The sequence below is a fragment of the Thunnus albacares genome, chromosome 24 (assembly GCF_914725855.1).
Source record: "Thunnus albacares chromosome 24, fThuAlb1.1, whole genome shotgun sequence".
NCBI lineage: Eukaryota > Metazoa > Chordata > Actinopteri > Scombriformes > Scombridae > Thunnus > Thunnus albacares.
This window is the reverse complement of record NC_058129.1, coordinates 17,007,420-17,027,685: the sequence shown is the minus strand read 5'-3', so window position 1 is coordinate 17,027,685 and position 20,266 is coordinate 17,007,420. Positions and strand designations below refer to the sequence as shown.

Below are 20,266 nucleotides of genomic sequence, written 5' to 3'. Positions count from 1 at the left end.
TTATTTTGGAGAAAACACACGTATAAATCGATGCATAAACAACCGCAGGAAGCTGGAACAAGCGTTGATGTCTGGAACGTCTCTTTCCCTCGCCGTTTAATCATTTACAAAGTGAAAAAATCAGAAATGTGGTGGCAGAGTAAAATCTTTTTTATGTTAGTGGTAAAAATAAACAGATTATGATGGAACAAATAATTCACTTTTGATGGAAATCCGTCTGTAGACGGAGCTCTTGCACCCATGTAATCTGCTTCTAACGCTACATGATTTCTTCTTTATTCAGATTGAAGAGCTGCAGGTTGTCAGAGATCAGCTGTGCTTCTCTGGTCTCAGCTCTGAAGTCCAACCCCTCCCATCTGAGAGAGCTGAATCTGAGTGGAAACTACAGTCGGGACGGTTCAGAAAGGAATCTGCAGTTTGATTTTCTGAAGAGTCCAGACTGTAGACTGGAGACTCTGAGGTCAGACACCATTTCTTACTTGTGTGCTGAGATTAATATGATGTGAAAGTTGTGGTGACACTAAACTGCAGACATAAGGATGATTTTTATGAGGTAAAATCGCCTTCAGATTTACACATTCAAATGTTGTTTTCAAACATTTAAATACTATTTAAAGCCTCCCTCCAGTGTATTTTGGTATTTTTGAGATATTTCATATTTTTCTGAGTCATTTTCTGACCATGTTGATTAGCCACAATGTTCACCAAATATTTGTGGACAAATAACTTCATTTTGTGCTGAAAGATCAAAAATGTCAGCTGTTGTTAAAACTGAACAATGATGTATGACTATAGTAGAACGCTGCAGTCATACGTCATCCTCATAAAATCCCTTTGTTTTTGTGAGCGTCACATAGGCTACTGATACAGTATCAGGCGCCTGTGTTTCATACTAAATAGTCTACTGGATGCAGACGTGCTGCAACAACAGATTAATGCTTCAAATATAAATCATTTATTTCAGTTAAACACTCTCCAACCAACATGTGCACAGAAAATAAGGTTTAATGTGGTTAAAGCAGGAAAGTCAGTAAATCAGTGTGCAGTGATGTATAAATGAATGTGGGTGATTGTTACAGTATCTGTTGTCCACAGCTGTTTCTACTGTATGAAAAGCTTCTCCTTCACTTCATTAAATCCCTGCAGCATCTGAAGTCAGCAGGACTGATATGTTGATAAATCTGCAGCCTCTGAGAAGTGCTGCGCCAGAGCGCAGTGCCGTTACGCACCACCGTTCACTGTGTTTACCTTCATTAAATCTCCTGATGACACCAGGCTGCTACAGTAGAAACACACACACCTCTACACACACACTGTTAAAACTTCCTGTAAAAACATTCAACAACTGGCAGCAGGGTTGCCATTAAGTTACTGTAAAATTAACATTTTTTTACTGTTACTAAAGTTTACGGTTTCGTGCTGTTAATGAAAAATACAGTATGATCTGGTTTTTCATTGCTTTATTAATAGAACTGTTTTTTTTCTTTTACAGTATCTTACAGTTGACAGATTTGTTTGATTGAACTATTTAGTTTGTATTTTTTTTACAAACATTTTAATAAACCTATTTTTAACCTAAATGAATACTGACTTAGCAGGTTAAACACATAGGAATAGTCACAATACATACAATTAAAGACACTTTTGTTAAGAAAAAGGTTTTAATAGACCTGGTTGTCATTCTTCATAAAATCTCTGTCCAAAGCTGGCTACAAGCACATAATGCAAACCAGAACAAAATGTTCTTTAGGAATGAAGAACAGAGCTAAATCACTGATATTTCAATCATGTAATTACAATGTAAGAGAAAAAACACAGCTTCTTATTGCACTTGACTTTTTATTTGAATATAAAGTTGGAAAGTTCACATGCAGAACAATTGCATGTTAAACAAAAAGCTGAAACAGAGCGTTCTCTCTCAAACTGTCTTTGGCTTTTTGATGGAAATAGTAGTACAAGGCACTTAGGCTCAGAAATATTGACATGATCAACTATACAGTATCACCTTTTTGAGTAACAATTTATTTCAAAATATGAAACAGTGTTTAGAAAACCAAAGCAGGTGACCAGAACAGAAGAGTTCAGTTGAATAAAACTGCATCATTTGCTGTTAAGCAGCTTTTAACCAGAGGACTGTTCCACAAAGCAGGATTCGAAAGTTAGGCAGATAAGTGTGAAAAGATGACATCATCATGATAGTGATTTGAATCTGTAAAGCAACATTTGAATGAGTTATTTGGATATGATTCAATTATGATTGACAATTCAAGTTCATGATAACAAAGCAAATTTCAGCAGTTTTAGCATTTTTAAAGTCATGTGGTAAACTTATTAACCTTGCTTTGTGGAGCAGCAACAGTTACAGACAACTGAGCTACATCACAGAATTACAAGCAAACTCTCAGATAATATCTGGCTCTATATCATGTAACATCTGAATATACTGGAGATATTGTCCAGCCTTACGGCATATCAGTGGTACAAATAAAAAGATGAACATTACATAAATAAAAGATGTTTTGTCAATATAATGCTGTCTGTCAAAAACAGTTGAAATATAAATGAAAATATAATGAACAGCAGCATACATGTTACATCATGTCCAAATATGATAAAATGCAGCAAATGTATCGATGTGCAACAGCACGTTATGGAAAAGATAAGAAAAATACAGGTTTTACTGAAAGTATCTAACCTTTGGATGAATTGGAGTGTGCATGCTGCCTCTTCTTGGGATTGGAGATTAAAGGTGTAGAAGGTGTAAAATAATGCAGCGAGCACCGTCAGGAAGGTGGGCTGGATCCCCTCACAAATGATGTGGCCCTCAAGGCCGACCATCCAGTGCTGAATACAGCTTCCTGCCGCTTCACCTGAAACTTAGAAGAATTTTCCTGTCAAATTCATGGATTTTTGGTCCATGTTTGAAATGAATTGTGTTGAGCGGTGAAAAAGAATTTTGCCATGTGTAGTACTGCTTGAGAAACTTTATTTTTATTGTAGGAGTAGTAATACTTTATTATTTAATTACCTCGTTGTTGGGGCACCACCTCCTTTTTGGTTAGGATCTGTTAGTGCGAGGAGGAAGCACTAACCCTTGTTCAATTTAATCAATGAATCAGTCTCATGATCGGAAGTTCTTGTCCCAAACAGTGACCTCTGTTTACTGCAGCTCAAAGAAACAACCAAACACTTTTAGGATAAATGAAGACATTTATTAATAACTAAACGTCTTGAGGATACATGATGAAGTATAGATGATATACAGAAAATTATGAATAAAAAGAAAAGTTAAATAAATAAAAGGCCTAAGAATGATGATAAAATTAATAAAGAAAATTATTCAGCAGGAGTGGCTTGAAGTGCTTGACTTGAGGCGTAACGTGTTGCACCGGGGAATGCTAAGGGGAAAGGTAATTCAACTTCTCTAAATTCTTTAACTTTAACGTTATCTGACATCAACCCCTGTTCACAAAGCCATTATATGCCTTACTGTTGAGCTGATGCGTCGTAGTAGAGGCGTCATCTTGGCAGGTCCAGCGTTGTTGGTGCAGCATCTCCAGCGGTGTTGCAGTGAAAGAGCCCACATCAGCTGTGGGCTGTAGTGCATCTCCATAGATGCAGAGGCGTTGAATGCCAGTAAAGAATCAGGCCTTTTCAGGCTGCTCTGAAAATCTTCAGGTTGGCTTCACTTCTGGTTTTCAGTATTGCTCTCAGAGAGCAGGTTCAGTATGAAGCGTTCTTCTTCTTCTTCTTTTTCTTTTCTTCGGGAGCTTATGTTCAGGCTTTACTTGGCTTGTAATAACTTGAGTTAAGTGTCGAATAAAGTTTAGTCTGACTACACTCAAATCATCAGCGGCGTCTACTTCAAAATAAAATACTGTACGTGTTTACTTCAAAATTAAATCAGTATACGTGGAAATACAAGACTTCAGGTGACTAATAAAACAGAAACAGATTAGCTTGTTGCAATAAAAGATTTAATACGGATATATTTGGTTGAAGAATAAAGGACTTCTGAAGAGTTTTCTTGAGTTCTTGGAGGCCAGCTCAAAGAGGAATCTCCTTGAGGCTGTTTTTATAAGTTAGAATAAGATGGGAGAAGTTTTAGGGATGTTCTAAAGGGTTTCGTGCCGAATTATTGATGAATATTCTTTTTTTTTGTTCTAGGGGCTTTAGGTGTGGCTGGTGGTTTACAGCCTGCGCCTCCTGAAGTAAAGGAATTTGGAGAAATCTAATTCTGAGTTTTTACATGCAAAAATTGGCACTTCAAATCACTGTTTGCCTGTTATTTCACATTAAAGCTGTAAACGCATTCTTTTCATGGTGTCCAAGCAGTCATGATATTTCTGATTAACGGTCCTGTCAGCTTGTATCATATTTGTAAAACCATTCAAGAAACAGTTAAACAGTTTACATGATTCATGATAAGTCAGTTTTTCTAATAACAAACATTAACCTTCATATTAACACTTCATGATGTCTAAACATACAACCTTCATTAGTTCAACTTTCTTAATTTTCAGGTTTGCCTAAAATTTGCAGGGAGGTTTCACAAAGTCCTCAGGAATGTGGATTAGTTTATGGCGTTGTTGATAAGAGTCTGTGCTCCATCTAAGGTGGGAGTTGTTCTCTCCGGTCCAGGTGGCCTTTAGGGTCAGTTCATGCTCTTAGTTCGTGTCATAATTCAACTTATCGAAATGGTTTATTAGGTCTTTCTGAGTCTGTTGAGCATCACTGATCAAACCCCCACTTAGGGTTACAAAGGTCAGTTCTGCAGGCTGAGGGTCCGCTATTACGAACTTAGGAATCCAGGGAGTCTGTCTCTTATTTTCCTTAAGAAGTCAAAGATTGGTTAACAGAATTAAAGAACAAGCGGTTGTCCTCCTCCATTATCCAAAATGAATATTCTGTCCGTTTATACCCTGAATCAATATTTATCTAACAGTTGCTGCCTCTCATTTCAACTGCCCCCAATACCAATAGTAGCACAGTAACATGCAGAGATGTGAAGTTTTAATGGTTACAGAATAGTTATTGTGATATAAATTTGTGCATCTTGTTTGGCTTGTGGCAGAAAGAAGAACAGCTGTGGTTTTTTGATGCTAATACAACCACGGTACAGTCAGAGGAGCTTTTGATTTCCTGCTGTGGTCACACAGACAGCAACATGTGTAGCACTATGTGAAGAGTCCACTTGAAAAAACAGATATCATCAGTTATGCTAATTTCTCTAAACCATGTGTTTCTTCAGATAATATTCAAAAACACGAGTTGACTTTTGCATCATTTTGGATTTTGGATTCAGAAAGTAAACCATGTGAACCATTACATTCAACAGTTTGTTGTTTCTTTCAAAAATGTCATTGATAGGTAAAAATTACCAAATAGACTGAGGTTGGTTGAAGTCAAGCGTCTCTTTAATTCAAACCAAACATATGTTGTAGACACGGAGAGTCTGCAGAGTCTCCGTGGAGAATTCTGACAAGGAAAGTCACTAGTATATATTGACGGCCTTGATACCCTTGGGAGGCACCTTTAGTTGTTTACAGATTCCTTCTAACAGACCTAGACAAAGCTTTACAGAGCTCTCACTTCCACATGATGACCATGATGTCCATATGCCTATCATAGTGTTCCCTTCAAGGCTCTGCCGCCAAATATATACATACATATGACCATACCTACTTAACTAATACATGGATTTTTCTATCAGTCATTTGTTTTTTTGCAAATAAATTCTTTATGTATTGACCAACCAATAGTACTGCAACTAAGAGAAGTTGAATTTAAAAAACAGCAGTGCATTCCTATAACAAAGGAGATCAGAATATGTCTTTACAAGAGTATTGCATTGTGCTTTAATAGATCATTTTGTTGCTTGTCTATCCAATGATGTAAACATACCAAGCAGTATCAGACAAGGAATTGCAGGTATGGAGATTGTCCTCTCAATGTCAGCTGTAGCGGCAGATCCCTAGAACATAGAAAGAGAAATACAAAGTGATGAGTCATTATATGACATGGCATATGTGTGTGTATATATGTACATATACATAAAGGAATCTTACATTTGCAAGAAGGATTAGTCCTGTAATGGTCTCTGAGAAGTGAGCCATCAGAAACTGGATGACACAAACGACAGCTCGACATCTTCACCCAGAGAGAGAACTTCCTTGACTCCTGCATCGGTGGGTTTAGTCTTGAAGAGTTCCACAGTGGTTCTACCACACTCCTCCTCCGACTGTGTAAAAGGTTCACACTGTCAAGACTATCATAATGCTTAATGAGTTCACTGGCAAAATACGTTAACTTGACATGTAGACATTAAAATGAGCTCCTTGTGTCGTCTGATTAGGCTAATCAGCAATCATCTATGAAATTATGCTTAAACGTTGCTGCTGAATCCTTCTGTCATGACGTGCACATATTCAGTAATGCAAACAAACATCACTGGAAACATCACTGACAGACTTTACACTGATTTATGAGTAAAATTGCTGCTCACCAAATAATTAGTAAGATATAGATGAAGAAAAGAACAGATCTAGCTTCACATGTGCAGTTCAGGTGAAATGGTTCTTCCCAAAATGCAAAAAATACTGCATTATACCATTATTTTATACTTTTGACTGTTGATTAACGTTAAAATGCAAATACATTATAATTCTGTTAAAAAACGGAGCTTAATTTCACAGATTTTTTTTTGTATTAACAGTAAAGTGCTATATTTAAAAATAACAGGTTAGTACTGCTGAAGTCCTGCTGTAAATTTACTGCAATCATTTACAGTGAATCAGTCTGGTCGGTTATAACTCGATATTCTGCTTTTTTATGAAGGAGACGTCGGGTTAGCGGGGCTCATCAGTCTCTTCTACGACTTTCTTTTTAGCCAAAGTAGCGTCTCATGTTTTATCCTTGAGACACATTACGATGCAAATGCTGTTGTGTAACATTAATTACTAAACTATGTGACCGTGTACGAGGTGAGATACATTAGGCTATAATTATTGCTGAAATAGCGTCAGTCCGATGGGCTATAATCATATAAACAGCTTCACCAAATACATTTTTTTCATTTCTATTGTTATTATATTAACTGATGAAAAAACTGCTCCATCTGTCTTTGGCTGCAGATTTGTGGTGATGTGTGTTCATGTCGTGACGCTCTGAACCATCCAGACATTTCCTGAAGAAAAGCTTTCCGTTTGTTGAGCTGTCGTTATCACGTTTAACTGTGATTGGCACAAGTGTTTCACAGCTATGAGACCAGTGATGTGACTGGCTGAGAGAGTATTTATTAATCACCACACCAGTTGATCTATATTCACTCAGCCCTTTTACACGTTGCACTGCTGCACATACATGAACCAAAACAGCAGGTGACAGGTGCGCATGCAGGGCTCCACATTAACTTTTTGAGGCACTTGTCCTTCAGACAAGTAAATTTATCTTTCACTTGTCCATGTGTGACAGATGTGGTGAGGACATGTAACGAGACGACTCAAAGGATTGGTTTCCAGCCTTTATTTGCTCCTGCAGAAGACAATGTAACACATATGAATCACCTTCTGGTCTCTCCTGCACATCTACTCCTAAACATGCAAAATAACAGAATTTACACCAGGAAATAGATGCTAAAATCTCTGCAGCGCTACGTTGACTACATGACGCAGGGCAGCCTGCTGTAATACAAATGGCACCAAGAAAGTTCAACAAAAGCATCTACAAAACTCATATTAACAGTCAAAACAACATGAAACAGCTAGTTAAAGTAAGAGTATTAACAGTAAACAATATGCATTAAATGTTACAACATAAACGGTTCAATTTCCATAGAAAACAATAAAATATCGCAGCAGCATTTTTCCACACAACTTACCCTCAGCAATGCAAAACAGCTCTGTGAGGGACAGAAGGGACGATGTGCAGCAAGGTCATTTCCACAGGAAACATTCATGAATAAAAATTCCTAATTGAGATAAAATTCACAAACACAAATTGGAAATAAGAATTATTAAAGTGTCTTTTTTAACTGTTACACATCCACAAAAGTCACTTGTCAGAGTAAAAATGACAATAATTGACTTTTACATTTTGTTTGTGAACGTAGAAATCAGACAAACAGTTGAAAGCATCCAAACAGTGTCAACATATAAATGATTCAATTTATGAGTTTTATTCAAGCCATTACTTCCCTGTTAATGATCTTTTCATTTGATCCTGAATTGTGAAGCACTTTGTAAAGTCTGTTTCAATATGAGCTCTATAGATTAATTATTGATCATCCTTCTGACGTTTAATAATAATGATTGACAGTGTTTCTACTAGGATTGTTTTCAGGGGGGGTGGTAGGCCCCCTGAAACTACTAGTTATGTTACGGAGCAGGCGTGTCACAGATACGGATACACGGTGTCGACAATGTCGTCATAGATACGCAGTAAGGCGGTTGTCTGTATCGCTGTATTTCTCTACACTGAGCTGAAATGGAACAAGTGCACAAAAAATATGTAAATAAATATTAAACAAATATTAACAATATTTATAAACCCAATTTTTAAATATTAACAGTATTTATTTACAACACATAAATAAACATAGGCCTTATGGATGATAGATGGACCAATCAGTCTCTATCTGAAAAACAAATCTGGATTCTCAGCCTCTATATGGTCCTTAATATAGATCAATGTTTGTAATATAACAACATAACAAAAGTGACTGATGGGGAATTAATTTGTTTCAACTTAAAGCCAAATCAAGACAACAGTTTGACTTATAAATGAATCAGATGAATCAGCATTTTGTTTCCTAATAAGTGAAAGTGTCAGTTTTAGTGCTGTGTTTACAACAGTTACTGAGGTCAACGACGAGTTGTTGTGTAGTGTTAGTACCTGTGTTAAAACATCTGTAAGTCCTTTTATAGCAGGTTTGAATCTTGTGCTTTGACTTTTGTTTGTTAGGATGTCCTTTAGTTTGGATAACAGATTGTGCCTTTAAACATATTTACAGAACAGTAATTCATCTAGATACAGGTGGAACAGTTGTTTCTGCCTCCTGCTTTGAATGTGTTCATTTCTCTCCATCACCTGATGCCTGGGCTGCCTCTGTGTGTTTCTCTTTACTCCTTCAACTGTTTCTTTAAATCTTGAATCAGTTGCACCTTCTTCCTTTTCAATCACTTCTTTACTTTCTCCTTGTTTTTCTTTCAACACCATTAAGTTACATCCTGCAATTCTTCCTCACTTCTGTCTCCTCTCTCCTGATTTCTTCACTCACTCTGAAAATGTAAAAGCTTTCCTTTAATAAATCTGACAGCAGGGCCGGCTCTAGACATGTTGGTGTCCTAGGAGAGATTAGGATTTGGTGCCCCCCCCCCCAAACCACATTACCCCACCAGTACTGCCTCATCACCACCCTGTCATACATTGAGGAGCAGGTGGACCCAAATGCAGAGACCAGAAAGCAGGGCTGAAGAAAAGCGTCTTTATTTCAAAGACTGGCAGGAAAAAAACAAAAGCAGGATGAGCTGAGTAGAACAAGATACAAAAAAAAATCGACTGAGCAGGAAACTGAGCAAACACGACAGAACAGAATTGACTAACTGAACAGACGACTCGACAAAGACTGAACTGAAAACTGAACTTCAATACAAACTGAAGTAATCAGACAACAAGGAACAGGTGGCACAATACAAGGGCAGGCTGGGAGCTGATAGGCTGGGGAAGACATTAGGAGCAGGGCAGGACCGACGAGGCTACTGCAGGGCAGGTGAGAGGAGGAGCACATGAAAACAGGAGGAGTGAAGGAACACACAAGAGAAACACAGAGCAAAGTAAAACCCAGAAAACACAACAGCACTCAATAACAAGCCAGCATAAATCAAAGTGTCTCTGAATAAATCAACCTAGGTACACAGCACTACAAGCTAACCAATAATCTAATACAGTCTTTCAAAGATACAACTCAAATAACATGAATGAGCAAAAAGACTGGACAACACAAGTGTAACACAGAAAACCAAAAGAAGAAAAAACACAAAGAGCCCAAACCATGAGTCCATGACACACCCGCTCATTCTACAGTAAAAATATGGACAACAAACATCAGACACCACAATGGTTTTGTGACGGGGGGCTGGTGAATGCTCTGTCATGCCCTAACCGGCGTGCGTTTCTCTCTCTCTTGGCTGGAGAGAGAGCGCCGGTGCTGGGAGCGCACAGCACGCAGCGCTCCCACTGTTCCTGCGGAGCCATGCTCCGGTTAAAACTGTTTCTTGCAGGCCCGCACTTGTGTCCCGTGGTCTTGCACTTCCACAAACTATTCCCCACTGTCCGAACTCTTTTCTTCACGCTAGGCGTTCGAGGGTGCACACTCGGCGCTGACGCGACACATACACACATACACACTTACCTGCTGCTGTTGCCTCTGGTTGCCTCCGGGCATGGGCCAAACTGAGGCACTTCCTGGACACACCATAAATAGCGCTTGGTGGCGCGCTTAAGAGGGTCATGTGACCGTGGACCATACCATTAACTTTGAATGGACTGATATTTTATGATTTATTCTGTTTTGGGGGTATTTGGCCATAGCTGTATGGAGGGCGATTAGTGCCATTTTTCCTTTATGCAAAGTATATCATTGATTTCTGAATTTATGTTTGTTGAGTTGCTAAATTTGAACGTAGGATGCTATAATTTGTTAATTAGTTTGCCCGGAGGAGGGGCTAAGAGTATATAAGGGGAGCTCTGCTCATTTAGGGTTGTTGGGTTTTTGGTTCTTGGCCGAGTAACAATGTGGGTGACGAGCTGCCAGTGTGAAACCTGTCTTGTAAATACTTTTTTTTGTTATTGGGTTTTTTCCACCTCTGCACTGTAAATATTTTTGCCACTCTTGTTTGGGAACTTGGTGTGAATAAAAAAATCACCATGCCGAAGTTTCTCGTCGTCTGAGCCATCATTGAAAGCGAACACGCGACAGGTTTCAAGACAAAAATATATATTTTTATAAATTACAATTACTTTTCAAACAAACTAATCACGTTTCACAGAATGAATCAATTGTTAAATATTACTATTATTAACTACCTTTACCTGTTAGTAACATCCAAGACACTGGCACTTGGTTATTGATAGATTACACTGGATAGATGACTCCTTCCATGATGTCATGTGCCCACAATGTTCTGGGGTTTCATTTATAAAACAGTGTGTAGGATCCATACTAAAATTGTACCTGCGCACAAAAGCCGAAAATGGCGTGCACCCAAAAATAATCATATTTATAAAACCATGCGTACACACGAATGCACGTATATTTCCCTTTATAAATCACAGTCCACCTGGAAATGTGCGTTCATGGATCAGCGTCATATCCCGCCCTCTACACGCCCACACTCAACCATAAATGATGCAAAAGCCTTCATGAATATTCATGTACATGTGTTTCTTTCGCCGCACCAATCACTCTCTCTGTCTTTAGACGCCTGGCCAGTCAGTGTTGAGAGTCAGTGTATCGGAGCCTCTCTTGTCACTTGTGCTCAGCAGCAGCAGAGGAAGGACCACAACAGGCATGAACAGACATTTAACCTTTTATTTCCCCGTTTTCACACGTATTGAAATTATATGTGTAACCCAAAACAACCATATACAACCTCAATAAACATTCCTGTGTATTGTTAAATTAGACATCTCTGGTTAAATGTTTAACACACCCTGCAGTGGGCCAGCTCCCAGTTAACCAGTATAAGTAGTTTTTACACCACTCACTCAATATGTAAAATACAATAAACACTATATTAGTTTATATTTCCTCCAAAATTTCTCTAATTGACACAGTGAGCACAGGTGGTGAAGATGAGCCGGTGAGGTGACTGGAGAAGGCAGAGTGTGTGTGGCAGCCACCGCTGTGTCTCCAGTGTCTCTGTGCTTGACAATACAGCCGTGTTTACTGTAGCCATTTAACACATATGAACTACATGGGAACTCATACTTGGTGATATATGCACAGTATAACCAAATATTAAAAATCTATTAACGCTCTGTCCTGTAAATATGTTTTAGTTCCGTCTGTTGAAGTTATTTGATGTCATCTTGGATTTCTACAATCAATGATGATCATTTCATCAGTAAGTTAACGTGGCTAAGGTGAAAATGAATCAGTATTTTCATGCTTAGCTAATATTGGAGAAAGGCAACCCAGACTTCAGAATCCTGCCACCTGCCACATCCTGACATCATTCATTTCAGCTGCTGCTGCTCCACAACTGACTCTCTCCTTTGTGCTCCGGGTGAGGCAGCACTGATGAAATGTTGGGCAGACTTTAAGATCTGAGTTGCTTTATATCTTTACAAATTGAAAGATGTTTATGGAAGTTATGGCTCACTGCAAGCCAAAGTACAGATAACACTGCTGGTTTGAGTGTTTCTGATAATGTGGATCTATAATTGATGTTTGATATTAAGTGAAATTAAATGTGTGAGAGGATTATTATACAATCTGCCTTCAATTCACTTCAATTCTGCGTCGTGGATTTCCCCTGTCTCTAAAATGTTCCTACGCATGAGTAAGAGTTTAGGTGCAGGTGCGCACATTGTCCCATCAAGTTTGTTTTTATAGATCACAACTTTTGCTTGGGAAGTGGCGTACGCCTCTTTCAGGCCCCGTTCCTGCTTACTCAACAAATGAGATCCCTGGACTGTTCTTGTGTTCTTTCACTGCAATTTTTCCAGTCATTAAATCAATTACTGATTAGTTTGTAGTTTTTTTGTGAGAACAGGTTGCAGCAGAAGCAGTAAAGACTTTTTTATTTTTTTCTTGGAATATACCCAACCAACTTCTCTTGATTTTCTCTCCATTCACTTATTTTCTGTAGAAGTGGTGGTGATGGGAACTTCTCCCATCCTCTCATTTTGTAAATGTAGAGTCTTATTTTAGCTGATATGGCCTGTGCTGACTATCTCTGTCCTCACCATATCAGACAGGGCTGCCAGTCAGCAGGATCTATAGCTGCTGCCTTGATGGACTCACATACTTCAGGATCTGTTCCAGTTGATGGTGTCTGCAAGCTGTAGAGTAGTAGAAGTGTCTGTTGTGTCTGTTGTTGCTTCACCTGCAGGCAAATCTAAACATACAGTACAGACCAAAAGTTTGGACACACCTTCTCATTCAAAGAGTTTTCTTTATTTTCATGACTATGAAAATTGTAGATTCACACTGAAGGCATCAAAACTATGAATTAACACATGTGGAATTACATACTTAACAAAAAAGTGTGAAACAACTGAAAATATGTCTTATATTCTAGTTTCTTCAAAGTAGCCACCTTTTGCTTTGATTACTGCTTCGCACACTCTTGGCATTCTCTTGATGAGCTTCAAGAGGTAGTCACCTGAAATGGTCTTCCAACAGTCTTGAAGGAGTTCCCATCGATGCTTAGCACTTGTTGGCCCTTTTGCCTTCACTCTGCGGTCCAGCTCACTTCAAACCATCTCGATTGGGTTCAGGTCTGGTGACTGTGGAGGCCAGGTCATCTGGCGCAGCACCCCATCACTCTCCTTCTTGGTCAAATAGCCCTTACACAGCCTGGAGGTGTGTTTGGGGTCATTGTCCTGTTGAAAAATAAATGATAGTCCAACTAAACGCAAACCGGATGGAATAGCATGCCGCTGCAAGATGCTGTGGTAGCCATGCTGGTTCAGTATGCCTTCAATTTGGAGTAAATCCCCAACAGTGTCACCAGCAAAGCACCCCCACACCATCACACCTCCTCCTCCATGCTTCACGGTGGGAACCAGGCATGTAGAGTCCATCCGTTCACCTTTTCTGCGTTGCACAAAGACACTGTGGTTGGAACCAAAGATCTCAAATTTGGACTCATCAGACCAAAGCACAGATTTCTACTGGTTTAATGTCCATTCCTTGTGTTCTTTAGCCCAAACAAGTCTCTTCTGCTTGTTGCCTGTCCTTAGCAGTGGTTTCCTAGCAGCTATTCTACCATGAAGGCCTGATTCACACAGTCTCCTCTTAACAGTTGTTCTAGAGATGTGTCTGCTGCTAGAACTCTGTGTGGCATTGACCTGGTCTCTAATCTGAGCTTAACCTGCGATGTCTGAGGCTGGTGACTCGGATGAATTTATCCTCCGCAGCAGAGGTGACTCTTGGTCTTCCTTTCCTGGGGCGGTCCTCATGTGAGCCAGTTTCTTTGTAGCGCTTGATGGTTTTTGCGACTGCACTTGGGGACACTTTCAAAGTTTTCCCAATTTTTCGGACTGACTGACCTTCAGTTCTTAAAGTAATGATGGCCACTCGTTTTTCTTGACTTAGCTGCTTTTTTCTTGCCATAATACAAATTCTAACAGTCTATTCAGTAGGACTATCAGCTGTGTATCCACCTGACTTCAGCACAACACAACTGATGGTCCCAACCCCATTTATAAGGCAAGAAATCCCACTTATTAAACCTGACAGGGCACACCTGTGAAGTGAAAACCATTTCAGGTGACTACCTCTTGAAGCTCATCAAGAGAATGCAGAGTGTGTGCAAAGCAGTAATCAGAGCAAAAGGTGGCTACTTTGAAGAAACTAGAATATAAGGCGTATTTTCAGTTGTTTTACACTTTTTTGTTAAGTACATATTTCCACATGTGTTAATTAATAGTTTTGATGCCTTCAGTGTGAATCTACAATGTCAATAGTCATGAAAAGAAAGGAAGCTCATTGAATGAGAAGGTGTGTCCAAACTTTTGGTCTGTACTGTATATGTAAATATAGTTATTAATCCTTTAGTAAGGACACACAATGATTCATAAATGACAACACATCAGACAATAAACACATCTGAAACATAAATTATAGATAACGGTTGACCAGAACTGTTCAATTACATGAGTGAAAAAAGGTGAAGAATCCAAGTTGAAATTATTTTAGATGGAATAAGTTATTCTAGCTTTAATGTGTCCTGTAGACAACTTGCATAAATATAGATGGTTGCAGTCTAATCTTGATTAGTATTTAAGTTAGCTATGTTCCCTTTATAATATAGAAATTATATTTATGATTCAATATATTTTATTGTGCTAGTGTTACCATGATAACACAAGTATGTAAGAAACCATTTAATAAAAGATAATATTGATATTTGACTTGAAATTAACAAGGTGTAACTGTGACATTCAAATAATAATAATACTACTAATAATAAATATATTAATAATAATAATAATAATAAAGACAACATAGCAGTGTATTATCAGTTACACAGAGACCACAAATAAGTGGCTGAACTGACCTGCTTCAGAGAGTGGTGTAGATGGGAGATCAGATGTAACTTCTCCAGCAGCTGGAGGCTTCTGCAGATATTTCCTGAGTGCATCTGGACAGTTATAGAGTAGATATCATACTGTTACAAGCAAAAACATGTAGCTGCAGAGTAGACAAACAACTGCTGAAGCCTGTTGCACCATCTGTGATCTGTGTGTCAGTTCAAACTTAGTTATAATGTAAATTATTGTCACTAAGTTGTGATTTATGCATCACTAAAATAAAAGCTTTCACCACGGAGATAAGTTACAACATAACTGTAATTGCTGCCATTTAGCAACACAGTAATCCAGTAGAGACCTAATTTATTGATATGATATTTCACTATTGATCCAGTTTACTACAATGTGCTACGATGCCAAGTGGCTCATGCCAGCTTACACATAGTTGGTGCAACCCAGTGCAGAATACAGCGTTAGCCATTATCACTGATATTGGTCAGTGAAATTTCAGCACAATGCCTTACGTTGTAGGAAGGAGCAGTTATCCAGATAGCTCACTACTGGCTTGTCATTCAGTCTCATATCCTTCAATCTGTAACGATATGTGAGTCCAGCAGCTATCGTAGCATCATTATCTAGCATTAGCTTTATTGCTACTTAGCTAGTTATGTTAACATTAGACGACATACCTCTATATTGGACTTTCTTTTCCTCCTCCTCTTTTCTCCGTTTTCTTTCTTGTGCATCTGAAGGTTTGGACCTTTTCATTATGTAATAAAATGTGAATATCTGCCTCTTGACATCTCGTCACAGATTTTGTCTGTCTGTGATGCATCATTCCTCTTTTTCAGTGCGCACAGTAGAGGTGCAGAGCAGATGAAACACTGTGAAGATTTTTTTTGTGACTTTTAACTTGTGTGGTTGGACAAGTAAATTTCTTTTCCATTTATTGTATAAAGAAATCGGACAAGCCTTAAAGTCGAGCCCTAAATTCTGTTCTGAATTTATTCTTTTTTAAAAAATAAATTCAGAACAAGATTAGAATTTATTTTTATTACAAATATAAGTAAACATTGTTTCTAGAGCAGCAACAGTAAATGATAACTGGACTGTACTTGTATAGCGCCTTTCTAGCCTTCCGACCACTCAAAGCGCTTTTACACCACGAATCACATTCACCCATTTACACACATTCATACGCTGAATGGGTTCAGGGGCTACCATGCAAGATCCCAACCTGCCCATCACAGGAAATCTAATGGTTCATACACATTCACACACTGATGGCACAGCCATCAGGAGCAATTTGGGTTTAAGTATCTTGCCCAAGGACACATCGACATGCGGACTGGAGGAGCCGGGAATCGAACCGCCAATCTTCCGATTAGTGGACGACCCGCTCCTGACCCTACCTCCTGAGCCACAGCCGCCCAGCTGCAACAGTCATGTTTACAACAGCAAACTCACTATATAAACTCAATAAGATCTCTGGAAATAAATGTAAAATGTCAATAAAATAAATAATATTCCTGACATGAAAATACTGAGTGAAGTTTAGAAAGAAAGAAGAAGACAGACATCAGTCAGTATCAGTCCTTCCTCCTGTCCTCCTCCTCCTCCTCCCTCTGCTGCTGATGTGTCTGACTGCTGCATGTACCACTGGTAGAGAGGAGAGGCTGCTTTGTCTCAGCCAGCAGCTGAGTTTACAAGAATGAGCCAAATTTGAAGATTGGTGGCAAACTAAGCTAAACAGTTAGACTACATACAGACAGCTTTAGTTTTAGCTTGTTGCTAACAATTAGCTATTAGCCGAGCTAGCGCGCTGTGTTTGTGTAAAACATAGCAGCGGTGGATGAGAGACTGCGGACAGAGCAGTTGAAAATATCACTTTTCTACATGTTTATGCTTGTTGATCAGGTGTATTGATAGAGTATTGGCTTTTTACTCGCTAAGGTGTTAATGCACTTAAGAAGTAACGAGCGTTGTTGTCGTCAACTCGAGTAATCTTCACTTCACATGTGATCTGCTGTTCACTGACTTTGCTCGGTGTGTGTGTGTGTGTGTGTGGTGGCAGAGTAAAATTTTTTTTTGTGTTAGTGGTAAAAATAAACAGACTATGATGGAACAAATAATTCACTTTTGATGGAAATCCGTCTGTAGACGGAGCTCTTGCACCCATGTAATCTGCTTCTAACGCTACATGATTTCTTCTTTATTCAGATTGAAATACTGCAGTTTGTCAGAGATCAGCTGTGCTTCTCTGGTCTCAGCTCTGAAGTCCAACCCCTCCCATCTGAGAGAGCTGGATCTGAGCTACAACTACAAACTGAAGGATTCAGAAATGAAGATGATGTCTGAACTTGAGGAGATTCCACACTGTAGACTGGAAACTCTGAGGTCAGACACCATTTCTTACTTCTGTATTGAGATTAATATGATGTGAAAGTTGTGGTGACACTTAACTGCAGACATAAGGATGATTTTTATGAGGGAAAATCTCCTTTAGATTTAGATGTTCAAATGTTGTTTCAACATTTAAATACTATTTAATTATTTAATTATAAACCATAGTTATCAATTTAAAAACATACATTTAAACAATCAGATCTTGTTTTAAATCAATATCAATAACATTAAAACTTATTAAATTAAAATCTGTGACCTCATAGTCTTTATACCGATCCACACTGAGCATCTTTTTGGTCTTCATATTTAATATAAGATGAAAAAGCTGCACTGGCTAATTCACTGTTAAGTCACTGTGTGTTTATTGAAGTAGCAGCATGTTGTCATTAATATTAATGAAGCTCTTTTTCACTGTTTGTATTTGACAGTTTTTAACCTGCATCCTGTTGGGTTCAGGTGTTTGGAGTTTCCATTATCTAAACTTCAACCTTCTTCAGCTCTGAACAGATTATGAGACACTGAATGATTTCAAACAGAATAATCTGCTTCTAATAATACAAAATATTTTCTTTTTTCAGATTGTGGGACTGCAGTTTGTCAGAGATCAGCTGTGCTCCTCTGGCCTCAGCTCTGAGGTCTGACCCCTCCCATCTAACAGAGCTGGATCTGAGTAACAAAATCCAGGATTTAGAAATGAAGATACTGGGTGATTTTCTGGAGAGTCCACACTGTAGACTGGAGACTCTGAGGTCAGACACCATTTCTTACTTCTGTGCTGAGATTAATATGATGTGAAAGTTGTGGTGACACTAAACTGCAGACATAAGGATGATTTTTATGAGGTAAAATCTCCTTCAGATTTACACATTCAAATGTTGTTTTCAAACATTTAAATACTATTTAAAGCCCCCCTCCAGTGTATTTTGGCATTTTTGAGATATTTCATATTTTTCTGAGTCATTTTCTGACCATGTTGATTAGCCACAATGTTCACCAAATATTTGTGGACAAATAACTTCATTTTGTGCTCAAAGATCAAAAATGTCAAATTAATGCTTCAAATATAAATCATTTATTTCAGTTAAACACTCTCCAACCAACATGTGCACAGAAAATAAGGTTTAATGTGGTTAAAGCAGGAAAGTCAGTAAATCAGTGTGCAGTGATGTATAAATGAATGTGGGTGATTGTTACAGTATCTGTTGTCCACAGCTGTTTATACTGTATGAAAAGCTTCTCCTTCACTTCATTAAATCCCTGCAGCATCTGAAGTCAGCAGGACTGATATGTTGATAAATCTGCAGCCTCTGAGAAGTGCTGCGCCAGAGCGCAGTGCCGTTACGCACCACCGTTCACTGTGTTTACCTTCATTAAATCTCCTGGGGGTTGTTCCATCAAGCTGGCTAACGGGATAGCCTGGCTTATTTCGATAAGCCTCGCTAATTTAAGTGAGAGTTCCGTTCCATCACTGCGGCTTATATGAGTTCCAGCTCAGTAACCATGGTAACTTGGTCAGCAGAACTAGCCTGCTCCGTGGCTCCATCAAGCTTAACTCAGCTGTATGTCAAAGAATGTCCGACGACTCTCAAAAGACGGTTCCATCATGTCTTTTCGCGCTTGCAACCTTTTTATTTAAAAGCTTAGCATTTATAATTTAAGAAATAAAAGTGTGCCAGCGTTATTTTGAAATGATTTATTTATTCATTCATTCATTTTGTTCAAACTGTGAAGACAAAAAGAAAATTAGTCCAAACTATAACCTTCTGCTGTGTTTAAATGTATACAGTGGTAACTGCTTATAGTGATTACAGTTACAGTGATCAGCTGCTTATCAAAAAGCTCTGAGACAGAATCATTCCTATACAACATTTATGCTGTTTGAATAAGTCACCTATAGAAAACAAGCAGTCTGCCTACAGTATTCATTTTGGGTCTCTTCATACATGACAACATATGGAAAAACATTTTAAACCACATATATCTATTTGTGCTTTACTCCCATGATAAGCAGCTGCTGCTGCGTGAACACTGAAATGATGACGGAGACAGAAAGTCATTTTCTCTCAATGACAAACGTAGTCTCCCGAAACTTATGACTATGGCGGATTTAAGTAAATTTCACTGCTTTCACCGCTTCAAAAATGTGCACACTGCGTTTGAAACAGCTGTACTGTATTTTGAAACAGTCATTAAAATCTGTATCTTTATATTCATGTAGGCTAATAAATGAACAAATGTCAATTAGATGGTATTCTGCATGACAAATAAAGAAAAAGAAAATGTTATAATAATCATCTGCTTATAGTGATATTTGACCCGGACAGACGTGACCATTATAAGTGGTTTCCACTGTATTGATATCCTTCTCCAGTTTCCACTTAATTTTTAACTTTCAGTGATGCTTGTAAATTGACATCCTGTGAAAGAGAAAATGTGTCAAATAGTATGATTATGTTGGAAAGTTCTCTTAAATTGCTTACACTGTAATTTTAAATATACATCTGATATTATCTGGCCTAGTGATAATATAACCACCGTCACTGATCTGAATGCTCATTTATTAACAAATAAAGATAAAACCATGAGCGGGAACAAGCAC

The 20,266-nt window shown here is 38.4% G+C and overlaps 2 protein-coding genes and 1 long non-coding RNA gene across 3 annotated transcripts in view; all 3 read left to right on the top strand.

Moving 5' to 3' along the window:
• The window catches only part of LOC122976773 (NACHT, LRR and PYD domains-containing protein 12-like), a 197,501-nt gene that overhangs the window by 32,424 nt on the left and 144,811 nt on the right, over positions 1-20,266 (top strand). The gene's annotated exons all lie outside the window — the stretch shown is intronic.
• On the top strand, positions 9,223-11,045 carry LOC122976780. The gene is made up of 2 exons (XR_006401043.1): positions 9,223-10,119; positions 10,979-11,045. It is a non-coding gene; the product is annotated as an uncharacterized LOC122976780 (long non-coding RNA).
• LOC122976777 (ribonuclease inhibitor-like) overlaps positions 17,331-20,266 on the top strand; it is a 53,920-nt gene continuing 50,984 nt past the window's right edge. The window contains exons 1-2 of the mRNA XM_044345443.1: positions 17,331-17,658; positions 18,246-18,282. Of these exons, the coding sequence (XP_044201378.1) occupies positions 17,462-17,658; positions 18,246-18,282 (234 nt within the window). The 5' untranslated portion in view covers positions 17,331-17,461. The remainder of the gene's footprint in view (positions 17,659-18,245; positions 18,283-20,266) is intronic.